This window comes from Eleutherodactylus coqui, chromosome 3 (assembly GCF_035609145.1).
Source record: "Eleutherodactylus coqui strain aEleCoq1 chromosome 3, aEleCoq1.hap1, whole genome shotgun sequence".
Taxonomy (NCBI): domain Eukaryota; kingdom Metazoa; phylum Chordata; class Amphibia; order Anura; family Eleutherodactylidae; genus Eleutherodactylus; species Eleutherodactylus coqui.
In genome coordinates, this window is record NC_089839.1 from 308611835 (window position 1) to 308632185 (window position 20351).

The 20351-nt window shown below is 56.3% G+C and overlaps 1 protein-coding gene across 1 annotated transcript in view; it reads right to left on the bottom strand.

Moving 5' to 3' along the window:
• The window catches only part of MCOLN2 (mucolipin TRP cation channel 2), a 35033-nt gene extending 32821 nt beyond the window's left edge, over positions 1–2212 (bottom strand). Inside the window, exon 1 of the mRNA XM_066597869.1 lies at positions 2127–2212. Coding sequence (XP_066453966.1) covers positions 2127–2167 — 41 coding nt within the window. The 5' untranslated portion in view covers positions 2168–2212. The remainder of the gene's footprint in view (positions 1–2126) is intronic.
• Between the last annotated feature and the right edge of the window lie 18139 nt (positions 2213–20351).

Genomic DNA, 20351 nt, shown 5'->3' on the forward strand with positions numbered 1-20351 from the left:
GGAAGGGGGAGTGGGGGGGGGGGGGGGGGTGGAAACTGCAGCATCCTCTATTTTAAGGTGGATTCCACACGGACGGCTTCCATTGTAGTCAACTGAAGCCGTCCGACCTGCGGCCCTTCATCATTGCAGAAAGGTCGCGCCATACGTGCCCAGCAGCCTCGCCATACGTGCCCAGCAGCCTCGCCATACGTGCCCAGCAGCCTCGCCATACGTGCCTTTCCCCAGTGATAGAAGCACAGCTGACCCGACCTTCCATGTTCATGCCGGTAGAAGAGACGGATGTCTGCCATCTTATTAGTATGGCGGCTAAAGAGGAGATTGTGGAAAAGTAACGGCACCCCAGAAGTTGTTCTGTCAGAATCGCCATGACAAGGGGCGTCGGCAATTAGGAATTTGCGCGTTTCAGACTCCCACTGATGCTAAAGCCGGACGACGAATTCCCAGATTCCCTGGTCTGTGCGGTTGTGTTTGGGACGCCGCAGCGGTAGAGCCGTCATGGAGCCGAAGAAACAGCCTCTCTCCACCGTGCTCAACTCCGAGCCCACAGGGCGGTGCACCCCCCCCCCTCCCCGGCCACAAGGCGGCGCTGTGCGAGTTACAGATGGATTCATATCCTGCTGCTATGATACCATGAATAGGATTTAGTTCATTGATTGAAGCGACTCCCGTTACGGTATTGTTAAAAGCCGCACGTTTTTGGAGACAATTTAGATACTAACAGTAAAGTTGTGCGGCCAATAAATAATTTAGCGCATTTTTCACTCCGTTGGACGCATCTACGTTTTAGAGGAGGAAAAAAAATATTTGAGTTCACCAGGGGTATTCCCTTTCTCTTCCAAAGCAGAAGTAGCGGCGCTGGTTGTACGCGGGAGCAAGCATGATTGGAGGAGGTCGGGCAGCGCTCATCACCATTTAGCGGTACGGAAGGCGGTGCAGAGGTGTAGGACCTGAATTCCTCCCCCGCTGTGGGGAGGCACGAAAGCGCATCTTACGGAGCGAAAAATAAGATACGCGAAAATCCCACGTGGTCGGTCATTCATATGTAGGACGGCACCTTCACGCGGGGCGATCATCGTCTCATGGCTACATTACTATTGCTGTCCTAATTCCCATCCGCGATACGGACATGTAAACACATCAATGTGCGAGGATCGCCGCGGATCGGTGTCAGTGTGAGACCCGCCTAAGACTGTAGGGATCAGATAGTTTCCAGGCTGGAGCCGTATAACATTGGCGCACTCAGCCGCACGTCCCCCACCTTCTGCGGTCTCCGTGCCCTGCGCCTCCCCGCTGTACGGAGAAGGAAGCCAAACCCCAAAGCCACATTTCCTGACCAGTTCATATGACAACATTGCAACACACCGCATGACAGACCGCGTGCGAGAAACTAAGTCAGCGACTACAAGCCGGAGGGCCGGCCCATCAGGGAATCACCGCAGACCTTTCCTTCAGTAACAGATCTCCGATGAGATGACAGAGGTGTCCGGGCCGCCGAGGCTACCGACGCATCCGGCACGTGGCGCACTCTAGTGGGCAAATAGCGCCCCCTGCAGGTCCCAACAGCATTTTTCCCACACAAAATCCTTTCTAAAGGGATAAAATACCAGAAAGAAGAAAAAAGGGGTGAAAAAAAAACCCCAAAAAGCCCCGCAACATAATCGTTATTACTGCGTTTGTAACGACGCAGGAAATAAGAATACGTTATTACTTATAGCATCGGCCTCCCAAATAAACAATGAAAAGCAGTCAATAAACGTCTCATATCAGTAATCGCCGCTCAGATAAGAAAGTCATCGGGTTATCGTTACTGAATGGGGAGCGCCATAAAAAGTAACCCAAAACAACGGCGGGATTTCCGTGCGTTTGCATCTTTCCAAAAATGTAACAGGACTTCAACACATTATATGGAGGCCGGAGTGCGGATATGAAAAAACAGCCAAAACACACAACTGACCCCCAAACCACGAGCGCTCATACAGCCGCCAGCGTTACGGTTTTTGTAACGGGACGATGAAAATCACTTGGTCCTTAAAGCAAAAAAACTAGGCCGGTCACTAAGGGGTTAAGGAATTCCCCAACTTTGTGCAGAGAAGCCGCTACCAGGTGGATGGAGAGCGGCCACCTACCTGCCAGGGGCCAAGCCCAGAGCCTTCAGGGAGATCTCCATGGACTCCACTGACCTGCTGGGGCAGCAGACTCCTCTGATGGATGCAGAGAGGCCTTCACAGCTGCTGGGAGGTTCCCCAGGAATTTGGGGTGGTGGGGGATGGGCGGAGGCGGATAAAGGTAGAAATACCGGCAGCAAAAGCAGCCAAAAATAGAAGTATTCAGGAAAACATCATGTTAGTTTAAAAAAAGCTAATTTTGGAGATGGTTCTAAAGGGGTTGTGCCGCCGCCGCCGCCCCCCCTGGGAGTTTTAACCCCTTCAGTACAATCTCAAGTTTGTCTTTTGTTTTTTTTTCACCTCATTTAAATAAATTGATTAGGCCCAGCTGCGTCAGTCCGGCTCACACGGCCGTACGCGTAAGACCGCTGTGGAGCCGTCCTATAGCAGCGATATTGTACTGCGCACGGCCGCGTATCTCACACACGTATCTCACACACGTATCTCACGCAGTATCTCACACACGTATCTCACACACGTATCTCACGCAGTATCTCACACACGTATCTCACACACGTATCTCACGCAGTATCTCACACACATATCTCACACACGTATCTCACGCAGTATCTCACACACGTATCTCACACACGCTGTCATGCGATCTTCCTGTTTTTTTGTTTACATTTCCTGCGCTGTCGCTTTGTAACGGCTCCTATATATGTGGCCCACACATAATGTAATTACGTATCGGCGGTATTGATTACTCACCCATATAGATCAATGGACTCTCTGGAGCGTAATACGCGGCAAAATAGAAGGTGCTGCACTCTTTTCTGCACTGGCGTATTACGCAATTCTTACATGCAAATGTGAGCAACCAGCGTAAGGCAATGTATTGGATTGCCTGTGAATTACACGCATGTACACCGCACACGCAATCTGCGGTAAACACATTCGTGTGAGCCCGGCCTTGGGGTCGGTTCAGGGTCTCCGTCTATCAGCTCCATTTTTGGAGCGGTGAAACTGAAATAAAACACAAAAAAAGCGGATTCCGTTTTTTTTTCTCATTGACTTCAGTGGAGTTTCACAGAAACAGAAAACAAGCGGACGGACTGCAGGTTTCCGTTTTTAAAATAGGAAAACAGCGCAGTCTGCAGCATTACTTTTCCATAAAAAAAAAACAAAAGCTGACGGAATGAAAGCAAATCATCTTTTTGGAATCAGTGGGAAAAAATTGATCTATTTTGCTTCAAAAACAGAGCAGGGACACAATCCCCCCAAAATGGCGCAATTGCATTTTCCCCCACTTCACTCTATTTAGACATTTTCTAACGTTTTTCGGTAGGTTACACAGCGCATTAAATGGTACCATTATAAAGTGCGTCTCGTCTTGCGGACGATTCCCCGAAGTGATGCAAGGCTGTATCCATGGAGATTTCACTTGGTGGGAGCGCGATACGTGGGTCAGGATTCACGGCCTGACATCGCGCTCGCCCGTGTGAAGTTAGCCTAAGTAGAGTGAAATGGAAAAAAAATGCATTTGCACCATTTCTATAGAGGTTTGTCTTTTACGGCGTTCACAGAGCAGTAAGATGGCGTTATTTTGATCGATGGTTCGGCACGATTACCGCGATACCAAACGTATATAATTTTTTCGTTATACTCCATTAAAAAATGAGAATCTCTTTTTCCCTTTCATGCGGTTGCGTGAAGGCTTGATATTTTTGTGAGAGCCTGCGTGACGTTCCCGAACTCTATCGTTACCATGTTGCAGTTTTTGATCGCTTTTTACTACATTTTTGCAATTCTGGCGTTGTGTATATTTTTGCCGCAGCGCTTGTGTATAATCAATAATGCATCACTCCAATAGATCGGACTTTACCGGACGAGGCGATGCCGGGCTTTTTGTTTTGATTTTATAATGTTAAAAATAGGAGAACGTGTTTCTTTTTCAAATTTTTATATGTTTGATTTCTTGCAATATTTAAAAAAAATCTTTCCTTCACTTTTTTCAGGAGGGGCTTGAACTTGCAATCATTTGTTAAGGAAGGGGGGGGAGGTCGTCAAAGACCCACATTCAACCTACATGTATATCAGATTGTATTAAGGGGTTTAAGAGGACCTGTAAATGTATCGCAGGTTGTTTCATCTTATTCCTTCTTCTCCATACTTACCTCCCTCTGCTGGGACAGGCTCTGTTTAGGTTCCAGACACCGTCAATGTGTCAAGTGGGCGGACCCCAGCACTCACTGAGGATAAAGTCTGACGTCCCCCATTGAGAGTGAGCGGTGCGGATCGCACAATTGTTGCAGAGAGCTGAATCTAAGGAAAGACGGAAGGAGGAACAGAGGTGAGTATGGGGAAAAAATTGGGTTAGAGTCAGCGGGGCCGCGCCAATTAATGGTAATCTGCAGGCAGTTACTACGGGTCATCTGAAGGCGCCTTTACTAAAGAAGTGGATGCAGAAATGTCTCTGTTCACACAGCGATGGCAGCAACTTCCCGCCTATGTGATGGTGTAACCACCTGATAGAACGGGAGGAATAGCAGATCGTGCGAGCGCACTAGCACTCCGTAGATTCCGTAGTCAGCCCTACTGAAATTAATGGAGTGCTCGCCGCGCATGCTCGTCCAGCGCTGCATTCGCAGTAACATAACTGTAGAAGAAGTGACCCCCACAGTGACAGTCAGAGCGGGACATGGGAGTCCCGAACTGGAGATTGGCGAGGGTCTTAGGGGTGAGACCCCTGCACTGATCCCCTGTCCTGTGGACATTCTATGGATAGGGGATAACTTACAATTGTGGTACAACCGCTTTAAAGGGCTTGTCCGGTTACTGCATCCCCCCCCCCCCCCCTTCAATAGCCCCCCACTGCATTAAAATAATGAAGTGAACTATATTTCCTCCTCCAGGATCTGGTGCTGAAGTCCCGCTGTGGTCCCCATTGTGACAGATGATGTCACAGGAAATCAGGCCACCAGTTAGAGGCTGCAGCGTCACGTTCCCGAACTCCTGGCGTCATGGCGCTCATGATGTGATCATCAATGCCAGAAGAATGGGCATATGTGTCTCTTCCTACAAGCTTTATTACCATAGACATTTCAGTAGCGCCCCAACTTATCCTCTGACTGCTGGCGCCCCTCCTCTATAATGGATATAATGATAGTAATTATATAGAGAGTGGAAGCCGGATGTTGGGACCCTCCTCGGCTCATTCCTTCTTATACTCTGGAACAGCGCCCTCTCCAGGCCGAAGATCTTGGTTAGCAGTTTGTTGTAGAGGAAGCAGATCCTCATCTAAGGGGGATTCCACACTAACTGGAATATTCTGCCATGGAAATCCACTACAGAATCCTGCAGGTTTTCATGGAAATTAAACCATTTTCCAGTTTTGGTTGAAGTTTTGGTCATTGTGGAGCTCGGGCGCCACCTGCTGCTGATACACATGTATTGCAGTTGAAAATAACCACGTGTGGTGGGCAGAAATATAATGACAGATTTCTAGTTCTGCACCTCTGCTCACATATACAGCAGTGTAAGTGATATATACTCTGCTGACAGACCTATTGGGACGCACAGAGATAGAACGGATGAGATTGGATTTTATTCACATTTTTCAATCCGATGTTGGCCGCTTTTGGCCTCCTTGACTGCAGTCACCCTCCGCGGCCGCTTTCCACTAAACTCCCATAGATTTGTGTGGGCGAGTTGGGCGCGCACAGATACAACCTTCTAGTTCAGCCCAAAGATGCCCGATGAGATTGAGTTCCACACTTTTGGGGCGGCCAATGAAGTCTGCAGACATTCTGCGCCTCCACACTGGGTGCCGTATGACATGGCGCTCGGTCATGTTGGTGGAGACACAGAGCTGTACCAGAGTATTACCACAGGGGAGGTGATGCCACATTGTCGGGGATGTCTCCGTACCCATTGGTGTTGAGGGTGGACTTCACTATAACCAATGGCTCCAGTCCTTTCCAGTGGAACCTCCCCCCCCCCCCACCATAACAGAACCTCCTCCGTACTTCACTGTTGGGACAATGCCGTCTTGTAGAAACCGCTCTCCAGGTAACTGCCAAACCCAAGTGCCGCCATCCAATCGGAAGATGGTGTCCTGTGATTCATCCACAACACTTGCTTCCACCCACTTACAGTCCGTCGCTCCAAGCCCCATCGCCGGCGCTGCTTTGCATTCACTGCTGAGATGTGTGCAGCCACTTGTTCATGGTAACCCTTCACATGCCAGCCCTACGAAGGGTTCCCATGGCCTGTGAGACCCCCTGAGCGAGGGCAGACGATGTGTGTGATGTCTTCACAGCTCCTACAAGGCTTTGTTGTCCACGTTCTGTCAGTTTACAATATCTCCCTAAACGAGGCAGCACCGCACACATCTGATGGTGTCCATCTCCAAATAACATGGCCAACAGTGGACTCTGGAAGGTCCAGAAGCTGCAATGTCCCGTACTGATTGTATGGTGAAATCCCCCCACCAGACCCCGTTGTCAGCTCTACACCTGGTGACATCCCCCCACCAGACCCCGTTGTCAGCTCTACACCTGGTGAAATCCCCCCACCAGACCCTGTTGTCAGCTCTACACCTGGTGACATCCCACCACCAGACCCCATTGTCAGCTCTACACCTGGTGACATCCCACCACCAGACCCCGTTGTCGGCTTTACACCTGGTGACACCCCCCTCGCCAGACCCCATTGTCAGCTCTACACCTGGTGACATCCCCCTACCAGACCCTGTTGTCAGCTCTACACCTGGTGACATCCCCCCACCAGACCCCATTGTCAGCTCTACACCTGGTGACATCCCCCCACCAGACCCAGTTGTCAGCTCTACACCTGGTGACATCCCCCCACCAGACCCTGTTGTCAGCTCTACACCTGGTGACATCCCCCTACCAGACCCTGTTGTCAGCTCTACACCTGGTGACATCCCCCCACCAGACCCCGTTGTCGGCTTTACACCTGGTGACACCCCCCTCGCCAGACCCCGTTGTCGGCTTTACACCTGGTGACACCCCCCTCGCCAGACCCCATTGTCAGCTCTACACCTGGTGACATCCCCCTACCAGACCCTGTTGTCAGCTCTACACCTGGTGACATCCCCCCACCAGACCCCGTTGTCAGCTCTACACCTGGTGACATCCCCCCACCAGACCCCGTTGTCAGCTCTATACCTGGTGACATCCCCCTACCAGACCCTGTTGTCAGCTCTACACCTGGTGACATCCCCCTACCAGACCCTGTTGTCAGGTCTACACCTGGTGACATCCCCCTACCAGACCCTGTTGTCAGCTCTACACCTGGTGACATCCCAATGCTAGACCCCGTTGTCAGCTCTACACCAGGTGACATCCCACCACCAGACCCTGTTGTCAGTTCTACACCTGGTGACATCCCACCACCAGACCCCATTGTCAGCTCTACACCTGGTGACATCCCACCACCAGACCCCGTTGTCGACTCTACACCTGGTGACATCCCCCCACCAGACCCTGTTGTCAGCTCTACACCTGGTGACATCCCCCCACCAGACCCCATTGTCGGCTCTACACCTGGTGACATCCCACCACCAGACCCCGTTGTCGGCTTTACACCTGGTGACATCCGCCCGCCAGACCCCGTTGTCGGCTCTACACCTGGTCACATCCCCCTGCCAGACCCCGTTGTCAGCTCTACACCTGGTGACATCCCCCCACCAGACCCCTTTGTCGGCTCTACACCTGCTGACATCTCCCCACCAGACCCTGTTGTCAGCTCTACACCTGGTGACATCCCCCCACTTGATCCCGTTGTCGGCTCTACACCTGGTGACATCCCACCACCAGACACTGTTGTCAGCTCTACACCTGGTGACATCCCACCACCAGACCCCGTTGTCGGCTTTACACCTGGTGACATCCCACCACCAGACCCCATTGTCAGCTCTACACCTGGTGACATCCCCCTACCAGACCCAGTTGTCAGCTCTACACCTGGTGACATCCCACCACCAGACCCCGTTGTCAGCTCTACACCTGGTGACATCCCCCCACCAGACCCAGTTGTCAGCTCTACACCTGGTGACATCCCCCTACCAGACCCTGTTGTCAGCTCTACACCTGGTGACATCCCCCCACCAGACCCAGTTGTCAGCTCTACACCTGGTGACATCCCCCCACCAGACCCTGTTGTCAGCTCTACACCTGGTGACATCCCCCTACCAGACCCTGTTGTCAGCTCTACACCTGGTGACATCCCCCCACTAGACCCCATTGTCAGCTCTACACCTGGTGACATCCCCCACCAGACCCCGTTGTCGGTTTTACACCTGGTGACACCCCCCTCGCCAGACCCCATTGTCAGCTCTACACCTGGTGACATCCCCCTACCAGACCCTGTTGTCAGCTCTACACCTGGTGACATCCCCCCACCAGACCCCGTTGTCAGCTCTACACCTGGTGACATCCCCCCACCAGACCCCGTTGTCAGCTCTACACCTGGTGACATCCCCCTACCAGACCCTGTTGTCAGCTCTACACCTGGTGACATCCCCCTACCAGACCCTGTTGTCAGCTCTACACCTGGTGACATCCCCCTACCAGACCCTGTTGTCAGCTCTACACCTGGTGACATCCCAATGCTAGACCCCGTTGTCAGCTCTACACCAGGTGACATCCCACCACCAGACCCCGTTGTCGACTCTACACCTGGTGACATCCCCCCACCAGACCCTGTTGTCAGCTCTACACCTGGTGACATCCCCCCACCAGACCCCGTTGTCGGCTTTACACCTGGTGACATCCGCCCGCCAGACCCCGTTGTCGGCTCTACACCTGGTCACATCCCCCTGCCAGACCCCGTTGTCGGCTTTACACCTGGTGACATCCCCCCACCAGACCCCGTTGTCGGCTTTACACCTGGTGACATCCGCCCGCCAGACCCCGTTGTCGGCTCTACACCTGGTCACATCCCCCTGCCAGACCCCGTTGTCGACTCTACACCTGGTGACATCCGCCCGCCAGACCCCATTGTCTGCTCTACACCTGGTGACATCCCACCACCAGACCTCGTTGTCGGCTTTACACCTGGTGACATCCGCCCGCCAGACCCCGTTGTCGGCTCTACACCTGGTCACATCCCCCTGCCAGACCCCGTTGTCAGCTCTACACCTGGTGACATCCCCCCACCAGACCCCTTTGTCGGCTCTACACCTGCTGACATCTCCCCACCAGACCCTGTTGTCAGCTCTACACCTGGTGACATCCCCCCACTTGATCCCGTTGTCGGCTCTACACCCGGTGACATTCCCCCACCAGACCCCGTTGTCGGCTCTACACCGGGTGACATCCCCCCACCAGACCCCATTGTCAGCTCTACACCTGGTGACATCCCACCATCAGACCCCGTTGTTTGCTCTACACCTGGTGACATCCCCCCACCAGACCCAGTTGTCAGCTCTACACCTGGTGACATCCCCCCACCAGACCCAGTTGTCAGCTCTACACCTGGTGACATCCCCCCACCAGACCCTGTTGTCAGCTCTACACCTGGTGACATCCCCCTACCAGACCCTGTTGTCAGCTCTACACCTGGTGACATCCCCCCACTAGACCCCATTGTCAGCTCTACACCTGGTGACATCCCCCACCAGACCCCGTTGTCGGTTTTACACCTGGTGACACCCCCCTCGCCAGACCCCATTGTCAGCTCTACACCTGGTGACATCCCCCTACCAGACCCTGTTGTCAGCTCTACACCTGGTGACATCCCCCCACCAGACCCCGTTGTCAGCTCTACACCTGGTGACATCCCCCCACCAGACCCCGTTGTCAGCTCTACACCTGGTGACATCCCCCTACCAGACCCTGTTGTCAGCTCTACACCTGGTGACATCCCCCTACCAGACCCTGTTGTCAGCTCTACACCTGGTGACATCCCCCTACCAGACCCTGTTGTCAGCTCTACACCTGGTGACATCCCAATGCTAGACCCCGTTGTCAGCTCTACACCAGGTGACATCCCACCACCAGACCCCGTTGTCGACTCTACACCTGGTGACATCCCCCCACCAGACCCTGTTGTCAGCTCTACACCTGGTGACATCCCCCCACCAGACCCCGTTGTCGGCTTTACACCTGGTGACATCCGCCCGCCAGACCCCGTTGTCGGCTCTACACCTGGTCACATCCCCCTGCCAGACCCCGTTGTCGGCTTTACACCTGGTGACATCCCCCCACCAGACCCCGTTGTCGGCTTTACACCTGGTGACATCCGCCCGCCAGACCCCGTTGTCGGCTCTACACCTGGTCACATCCCCCTGCCAGACCCCGTTGTCGACTCTACACCTGGTGACATCCGCCCGCCAGACCCCATTGTCTGCTCTACACCTGGTGACATCCCACCACCAGACCTCGTTGTCGGCTTTACACCTGGTGACATCCGCCCGCCAGACCCCGTTGTCGGCTCTACACCTGGTCACATCCCCCTGCCAGACCCCGTTGTCAGCTCTACACCTGGTGACATCCCCCCACCAGACCCCTTTGTCGGCTCTACACCTGCTGACATCTCCCCACCAGACCCTGTTGTCAGCTCTACACCTGGTGACATCCCCCCACTTGATCCCGTTGTCGGCTCTACACCTGGTGACATCCCACCACCAGACACTGTTGTCAGCTCTACACCTGGTGACATCCCCCCACTTGATCCCGTTGTCGGCTCTACACCCGGTGACATTCCCCCACCAGACCCCGTTGTCGGCTCTACACCGGGTGACATCCCCCCACCAGACCCCATTGTCAGCTCTACACCTGGTGACATCCCACCATCAGACCCCGTTGTTTGCTCTACACCTGGTGACATCCCCCCACCAGACCCAGTTGTCAGCTCTACACCTGGTGACATCCCCCCACTTGATCCCGTTGTCGGCTCTACACCCGGTGACATTCCCCCACCAGACCCCGTTGTCGGCTCTACACCGGGTGACATCCCCCCACCAGACCCCATTGTCAGCTCTACACCTGGTGACATCCCACCATCAGACCCCGTTGTTTGCTCTACACCTGGTGACATCCCCCCACCAGACCCAGTTGTCAGCTCTACACCTGGTGGCATCCCCCCACCAGACCACGTTGCCGGCTCTACATCTGGTGACATCCCCCCACCAGACCCCGTTGTCGGCTCTACACCTGATAGCATCCCTCCACCAGACCCCGTTGTCAGCTCTACACCTGGTAGCATCCCCCCACCAGACCCCGTTGTCGGCTCTACACCTCGTAACATCCCCCCACCAGACCACGTTGTCAGCTTTACACCTGGTAACATCCCCCACTAGACCCCGTTGTTGGCTCTACACTGGGTGACATTCCCCCACCTGACCCCGTTGTCGGCTCTACACTTGGTAACATCCCCCCACTAGACCCCGTTGTCAGCTCTACACCTGATGACATCCCCCCACCAGACCCTGTCGTCGGCTCTACACCGGGTGACATTCCCCAACCAGACCCCATCGTCAGCTCTACACCTGGTGACATCCCCCCACCAGACGCTGTTGTCAGCTCTACACCTGGTGACATCCCCCCACTAGACCCCATTGTCGGCTCTACACTGGGTGACATCCCCCCACCAGACCCCGTTGTCGGCTCTACACCTCGTAACATCCCCCCACCAGACCACGTTGTCAGCTTTACACCTGGTAACATCCCCCACTAGACCCCGTTGTTGGCTCTACACTGGGTGACATTCCCCCACCTGACCCCGTTGTCGGCTCTACACTTGGTAACATCCCCCCACTAGACCCCGTTGTCAGCTCTACACCTGGTCACATCCCCCTGCCAGACCCCGTTGTCGACTCTACACCTGGTGACATCCGCCCGCCAGACCCCATTGTCTGCTCTACACCTGGTGACATCCCACCACCAGACCTCGTTGTCGGCTTTACACCTGGTGACATCCGCCCGCCAGACCCCATTGTCGGCTCTACACCTGGTCACATCCCCCTGCCAGACCCCGTTGTCAGCTCTACACCTGGTGACATCCCCCCACCAGACCCCTTTGTCGGCTCTACACCTGCTGACATCTCCCCACCAGACCCTGTTGTCAGCTCTACACCTGGTGACATCCCCCCACTTGATCCCGTTGTCGGCTCTACACCTGGTGACATCCCACCACCAGACACTGTTGTCAGCTCTACACCTGGTGACATCCCCCCACTTGATCCCGTTGTCGGCTCTACACCCGGTGACATTCCCCCACCAGACCCCGTTGTCGGCTCTACACCGGGTGACATCCCCCCACCAGACCCCATTGTCAGCTCTACACCTGGTGACATCCCACCATCAGACCCCGTTGTTTGCTCTACACCTGGTGACATCCCCCCACCAGACCCAGTTGTCAGCTCTACACCTGGTGACATCCCCCCACTTGATCCCGTTGTCGGCTCTACACCCGGTGACATTCCCCCACCAGACCCCGTTGTCGGCTCTACACCGGGTGACATCCCCCCACCAGACCCCATTGTCAGCTCTACACCTGGTGACATCCCACCATCAGACCCCGTTGTTTGCTCTACACCTGGTGACATCCCCCCACCAGACCCAGTTGTCAGCTCTACACCTGGTGGCATCCCCCCACCAGACCACGTTGCCGGCTCTACATCTGGTGACATCCCCCCACCAGACCCCGTTGTCGGCTCTACACCTGATAGCATCCCTCCACCAGACCCCGTTGTCAGCTCTACACCTGGTAGCATCCCCCCACCAGACCCCGTTGTCGGCTCTACACCTCGTAACATCCCCCCACCAGACCACGTTGTCAGCTTTACACCTGGTAACATCCCCCACTAGACCCCGTTGTTGGCTCTACACTGGGTGACATTCCCCCACCTGACCCCGTTGTCGGCTCTACACTTGGTAACATCCCCCCACTAGACCCCGTTGTCAGCTCTACACCTGGTGACATCCCCCCACCAGACCCAGTTGTCAGCTCTACACCTGGTGACATCCCACCACCAGACCCCATTGTCAGCTCTACACCTGGTGACATCCCACCACCAGACCCCGTTGTCGGCTTTACACCTGGTGACACCCCCCTCGCCAGACCCCATTGTCAGCTCTACACCTGGTGACATCCCCCTACCAGACCCTGTTGTCAGCTCTACACCTGGTGACATCCCCCCACCAGACCCCATTGTCAGCTCTACACCTGGTGACATCCCCCCACCAGACCCAGTTGTCAGCTCTACACCTGGTGACATCCCCCCACCAGACCCTGTTGTCAGCTCTACACCTGGTGACATCCCCCTACCAGACCCTGTTGTCAGCTCTACACCTGGTGACATCCCCCCACCAGACCCCGTTGTCGGCTTTACACCTGGTGACACCCCCCTCGCCAGACCCCGTTGTCGGCTTTACACCTGGTGACACCCCCCTCGCCAGACCCCATTGTCAGCTCTACACCTGGTGACATCCCCCTACCAGACCCTGTTGTCAGCTCTACACCTGGTGACATCCCCCCACCAGACCCCGTTGTCAGCTCTACACCTGGTGACATCCCCCCACCAGACCCCGTTGTCAGCTCTATACCTGGTGACATCCCCCTACCAGACCCTGTTGTCAGCTCTACACCTGGTGACATCCCCCTACCAGACCCTGTTGTCAGGTCTACACCTGGTGACATCCCCCTACCAGACCCTGTTGTCAGCTCTACACCTGGTGACATCCCAATGCTAGACCCCGTTGTCAGCTCTACACCAGGTGACATCCCACCACCAGACCCTGTTGTCAGTTCTACACCTGGTGACATCCCACCACCAGACCCCATTGTCAGCTCTACACCTGGTGACATCCCACCACCAGACCCCGTTGTCGACTCTACACCTGGTGACATCCCCCCACCAGACCCTGTTGTCAGCTCTACACCTGGTGACATCCCCCCACCAGACCCCATTGTCGGCTCTACACCTGGTGACATCCCACCACCAGACCCCGTTGTCGGCTTTACACCTGGTGACATCCGCCCGCCAGACCCCGTTGTCGGCTCTACACCTGGTCACATCCCCCTGCCAGACCCCGTTGTCAGCTCTACACCTGGTGACATCCCCCCACCAGACCCCTTTGTCGGCTCTACACCTGCTGACATCTCCCCACCAGACCCTGTTGTCAGCTCTACACCTGGTGACATCCCCCCACTTGATCCCGTTGTCGGCTCTACACCTGGTGACATCCCACCACCAGACACTGTTGTCAGCTCTACACCTGGTGACATCCCACCACCAGACCCCGTTGTCGGCTTTACACCTGGTGACATCCCACCACCAGACCCCATTGTCAGCTCTACACCTGGTGACATCCCCCTACCAGACCCAGTTGTCAGCTCTACACCTGGTGACATCCCACCACCAGACCCCGTTGTCAGCTCTACACCTGGTGACATCCCCCCACCAGACCCAGTTGTCAGCTCTACACCTGGTGACATCCCCCTACCAGACCCTGTTGTCAGCTCTACACCTGGTGACATCCCCCCACCAGACCCAGTTGTCAGCTCTACACCTGGTGACATCCCCCCACCAGACCCTGTTGTCAGCTCTACACCTGGTGACATCCCCCTACCAGACCCTGTTGTCAGCTCTACACCTGGTGACATCCCCCCACTAGACCCCATTGTCAGCTCTACACCTGGTGACATCCCCCACCAGACCCCGTTGTCGGTTTTACACCTGGTGACACCCCCCTCGCCAGACCCCATTGTCAGCTCTACACCTGGTGACATCCCCCTACCAGACCCTGTTGTCAGCTCTACACCTGGTGACATCCCCCCACCAGACCCCGTTGTCAGCTCTACACCTGGTGACATCCCCCCACCAGACCCCGTTGTCAGCTCTACACCTGGTGACATCCCCCTACCAGACCCTGTTGTCAGCTCTACACCTGGTGACATCCCCCTACCAGACCCTGTTGTCAGCTCTACACCTGGTGACATCCCCCTACCAGACCCTGTTGTCAGCTCTACACCTGGTGACATCCCAATGCTAGACCCCGTTGTCAGCTCTACACCAGGTGACATCCCACCACCAGACCCCGTTGTCGACTCTACACCTGGTGACATCCCCCCACCAGACCCTGTTGTCAGCTCTACACCTGGTGACATCCCCCCACCAGACCCCGTTGTCGGCTTTACACCTGGTGACATCCGCCCGCCAGACCCCGTTGTCGGCTCTACACCTGGTCACATCCCCCTGCCAGACCCCGTTGTCGGCTTTACACCTGGTGACATCCCCCCACCAGACCCCGTTGTCGGCTTTACACCTGGTGACATCCGCCCGCCAGACCCCGTTGTCGGCTCTACACCTGGTCACATCCCCCTGCCAGACCCCGTTGTCGACTCTACACCTGGTGACATCCGCCCGCCAGACCCCATTGTCTGCTCTACACCTGGTGACATCCCACCACCAGACCTCGTTGTCGGCTTTACACCTGGTGACATCCGCCCGCCAGACCCCGTTGTCGGCTCTACACCTGGTCACATCCCCCTGCCAGACCCCGTTGTCAGCTCTACACCTGGTGACATCCCCCCACCAGACCCCTTTGTCGGCTCTACACCTGCTGACATCTCCCCACCAGACCCTGTTGTCAGCTCTACACCTGGTGACATCCCCCCACTTGATCCCGTTGTCGGCTCTACACCCGGTGACATTCCCCCACCAGACCCCGTTGTCGGCTCTACACCGGGTGACATCCCCCCACCAGACCCCATTGTCAGCTCTACACCTGGTGACATCCCACCATCAGACCCCGTTGTTTGCTCTACACCTGGTGACATCCCCCCACCAGACCCAGTTGTCAGCTCTACACCTGGTGACATCCCCCCACCAGACCCAGTTGTCAGCTCTACACCTGGTGACATCCCCCCACCAGACCCTGTTGTCAGCTCTACACCTGGTGACATCCCCCTACCAGACCCTGTTGTCAGCTCTACACCTGGTGACATCCCCCCACTAGACCCCATTGTCAGCTCTACACCTGGTGACATCCCCCACCAGACCCCGTTGTCGGTTTTACACCTGGTGACACCCCCCTCGCCAGACCCCATTGTCAGCTCTACACCTGGTGACATCCCCCTACCAGACCCTGTTGTCAGCTCTACACCTGGTGACATCCCCCCACCAGACCCCGTTGTCAGCTCTACACCTGGTGACATCCCCCCACCAGACCCCGTTGTCAGCTCTACACCTGGTGACATCCCCCTACCAGACCCTGTTGTCAGCTCTACACCTGGTGACATCCCCCTACCAGACCCCATTGTCAGCTCTACACCTGGTGACATCCCCCTACCAGACCCTGTTGTCAGCTCTACACCTGGTGACATCCCAATGCTAGACCCCGTTGTCAGCTCTACACCAGGTGACATCCCACCACCAGACCCCGTTGTCGACTCTACACCTGGTGACATCCCCCCACCAGACCCTGTTGTCAGCTCTACACCTGGTGACATCCCCCCACCAGACCCCGTTGTCGGCTTTACACCTGGTGACATCCGCCCGCCAGACCCCGTTGTCGGCTCTACACCTGGTCACATCCCCCTGCCAGACCCCGTTGTCGGCTTTACACCTGGTGACATCCCCCCACCAGACCCCGTTGTCGGCTTTACACCTGGTGACATCCGCCCGCCAGACCCCGTTGTCGGCTCTACACCTGGTCACATCCCCCTGCCAGACCCCGTTGTCGACTCTACACCTGGTGACATCCGCCCGCCAGACCCCATTGTCTGCTCTACACCTGGTGACATCCCACCACCAGACCTCGTTGTCGGCTTTACACCTGGTGACATCCGCCCGCCAGACCCCGTTGTCGGCTCTACACCTGGTCACATCCCCCTGCCAGACCCCGTTGTCAGCTCTACACCTGGTGACATCCCCCCACCAGACCCCTTTGTCGGCTCTACACCTGCTGACATCTCCCCACCAGACCCTGTTGTCAGCTCTACACCTGGTGACATCCCCCCACTTGATCCCGTTGTCGGCTCTACACCTGGTGACATCCCACCACCAGACACTGTTGTCAGCTCTACACCTGGTGACATCCCCCCACTTGATCCCGTTGTCGGCTCTACACCCGGTGACATTCCCCCACCAGACCCCGTTGTCGGCTCTACACCGGGTGACATCCCCCCACCAGACCCCATTGTCAGCTCTACACCTGGTGACATCCCACCATCAGACCCCGTTGTTTGCTCTACACCTGGTGACATCCCCCCACCAGACCCAGTTGTCAGCTCTACACCTGGTGACATCCCCCCACTTGATCCCGTTGTCGGCTCTACACCCGGTGACATTCCCCCACCAGACCCCGTTGTCGGCTCTACACCGGGTGACATCCCCCCACCAGACCCCATTGTCAGCTCTACACCTGGTGACATCCCACCATCAGACCCCGTTGTTTGCTCTACACCTGGTGACATCCCCCCACCAGACCCAGTTGTCAGCTCTACACCTGGTGGCATCCCCCCACCAGACCACGTTGCCGGCTCTACATCTGGTGACATCCCCCCACCAGACCCCGTTGTCGGCTCTACACCTGATAGCATCCCTCCACCAGACCCCGTTGTCAGCTCTACACCTGGTAGCATCCCCCCACCAGACCCCGTTGTCGGCTCTACACCTCGTAACATCCCCCCACCAGACCACGTTGTCAGCTTTACACCTGGTAACATCCCCCACTAGACCCCGTTGTTGGCTCTACACTGGGTGACATTCCCCCACCTGACCCCGTTGTCGGCTCTACACTTGGTAACATCCCCCCACTAGACCCCGTTGTCAGCTCTACACCTGATGACATCCCCCCACCAGACCCTGTCGTCGGCTCTACACCGGGTGACATTCCCCAACCAGACCCCATCGTCAGCTCTACACCTGGTGACATCCCCCCACCAGACGCTGTTGTCAGCTCTACACCTGGTGACATCCCCCCACTAGACCCCATTGTCGGCTCTACACTGGGTGACATCCCCCCACCAGACCCCGTTGTCGGCTCTACACCTCGTAACATCCCCCCACCAGACCACGTTGTCAGCTTTACACCTGGTAACATCCCCCACTAGACCCCGTTGTTGGCTCTACACTGGGTGACATTCCCCCACCTGACCCCGTTGTCGGCTCTACACTTGGTAACATCCCCCCACTAGACCCCGTTGTCAGCTCTACACCTGGTCACATCCCCCTTCCAGACCCCGTTGTCGACTCTACACCTGGTGACATCCGCCCGCCAGACCCCATTGTCTGCTCTACACCTGGTGACATCCCACCACCAGACCTCGTTGTCGGCTTTACACCTGGTGACATCCGCCCGCCAGACCCCGTTGTCGGCTCTACACCTGGTCACATCCCCCTGCCAGACCCCGTTGTCAGCTCTACACCTGGTGACATCCCCCCACCAGACCCCTTTGTCGGCTCTACACCTGCTGACATCTCCCCACCAGACCCTGTTGTCAGCTCTACACCTGGTGACATCCCCCCACTTGATCCCGTTGTCGGCTCTACACCTGGTGACATCCCACCACCAGACACTGTTGTCAGCTCTACACCTGGTGACATCCCCCCACTTGATCCCGTTGTCGGCTCTACACCCGGTGACATTCCCCCACCAGACCCCGTTGTCGGCTCTACACCGGGTGACATCCCCCCACCAGACCCCATTGTCAGCTCTACACCTGGTGACATCCCACCATCAGACCCCGTTGTTTGCTCTACACCTGGTGACATCCCCCCACCAGACCCAGTTGTCAGCTCTACACCTGGTGACATCCCCCCACTTGATCCCGTTGTCGGCTCTACACCCGGTGACATTCCCCCACCAGACCCCGTTGTCGGCTCTACACCGGGTGACATCCCCCCACCAGACCCCATTGTCAGCTCTACACCTGGTGACATCCCACCATCAGACCCCGTTGTTTGCTCTACACCTGGTGACATCCCCCCACCAGACCCAGTTGTCAGCTCTACACCTGGTGGCATCCCCCCACCAGACCACGTTGCCGGCTCTACATCTGGTGACATCCCCCCACCAGACCCCGTTGTCGGCTCTAAACCTGATAGCATCCCTCCACCAGACCCCGTTGTCAGCTCTACACCTGGTAGCATCCCCCCACCAGACCCCGTTGTCGGCTCTACACCTCGTAACATCCCCCCACCAGACCACGTTGTCAGCTTTACACCTGGTAACATCCCCCACTAGACCCCGTTGTTGGCTCTACACTGGGTGACATTCCCCCACCTGACCCCGTTGTCGGCTCTACACTTGGTAACATCCCCCCACTAGACCCCGTTGTCAGCTCTACACCTGATGACATCCCCCCACCAGACCCTGTCGTCGGCTCTACACCGGGTGACATTCCCCAACCAGACCCCATCGTCAGCTCTACACCTGGTGACATCCCCCCACCAGACGCTGTTGTCAACTCTACACCTGGTGACATCCCCCCACTAGACCCCATTGTCGGCTCTACACTGGGTGACATCCCCCCACCAGACCCCGTTGTCGGCTCTACACCTCGTAACATCCCCCCACCAGACCACGTTGTCAGCTTTACACCTGGTAACATCCCCCACTAGACCCCGTTGTTGGCTCTACACTGGGTGACATTCCCCCACCTGACCCCGTTGTCGGCTCTACACTTGGTAACATCCCCCCACTAGACCCCGTTGTCAGCTCTACACCTGGTGACATCCCCCCACCAGACCCTGTCGTCGGCTCTACACCGGGTGACATTCCCCAACCAGACCCCATCGTCAGCTCTACACCTGGTGACATCCCCCCACCAGACGCTGTTGTCAGCTCTACACCTGGTGACATCCCCCCACTAGACCCCATTGTCGGCTCTACACTGGGTGACATTCCCCCACCAGACCCCGTTGTCGGCTCTACACCTGGTGACATCCCCCACCAGACCCCGTTGTCAGCTCTACACCTGGTGACACCCCTCCAACCGGACCCCATCGTCAGCTCTACACATGGTGACATCCCCCCACCAGAACCCCGCATATCACACAAAAATGCATTTTTCGAGTGTGCTATGCAACTTTTACAGTAGAAAATCCTACTGTAAAGTCCTAAACTAAGCCCTAGCTGCAGGGGGAAAAAAAAAAAATAATGCATCACCTAAGAAGCTCCCCAGCACTGGTCTTCAGTCTTCTGTCAGCCCTTCCTGGATTGGAGGAGACCAGTGCCGCGGATGGGGGAGACCAGTGCCGCGGATGGG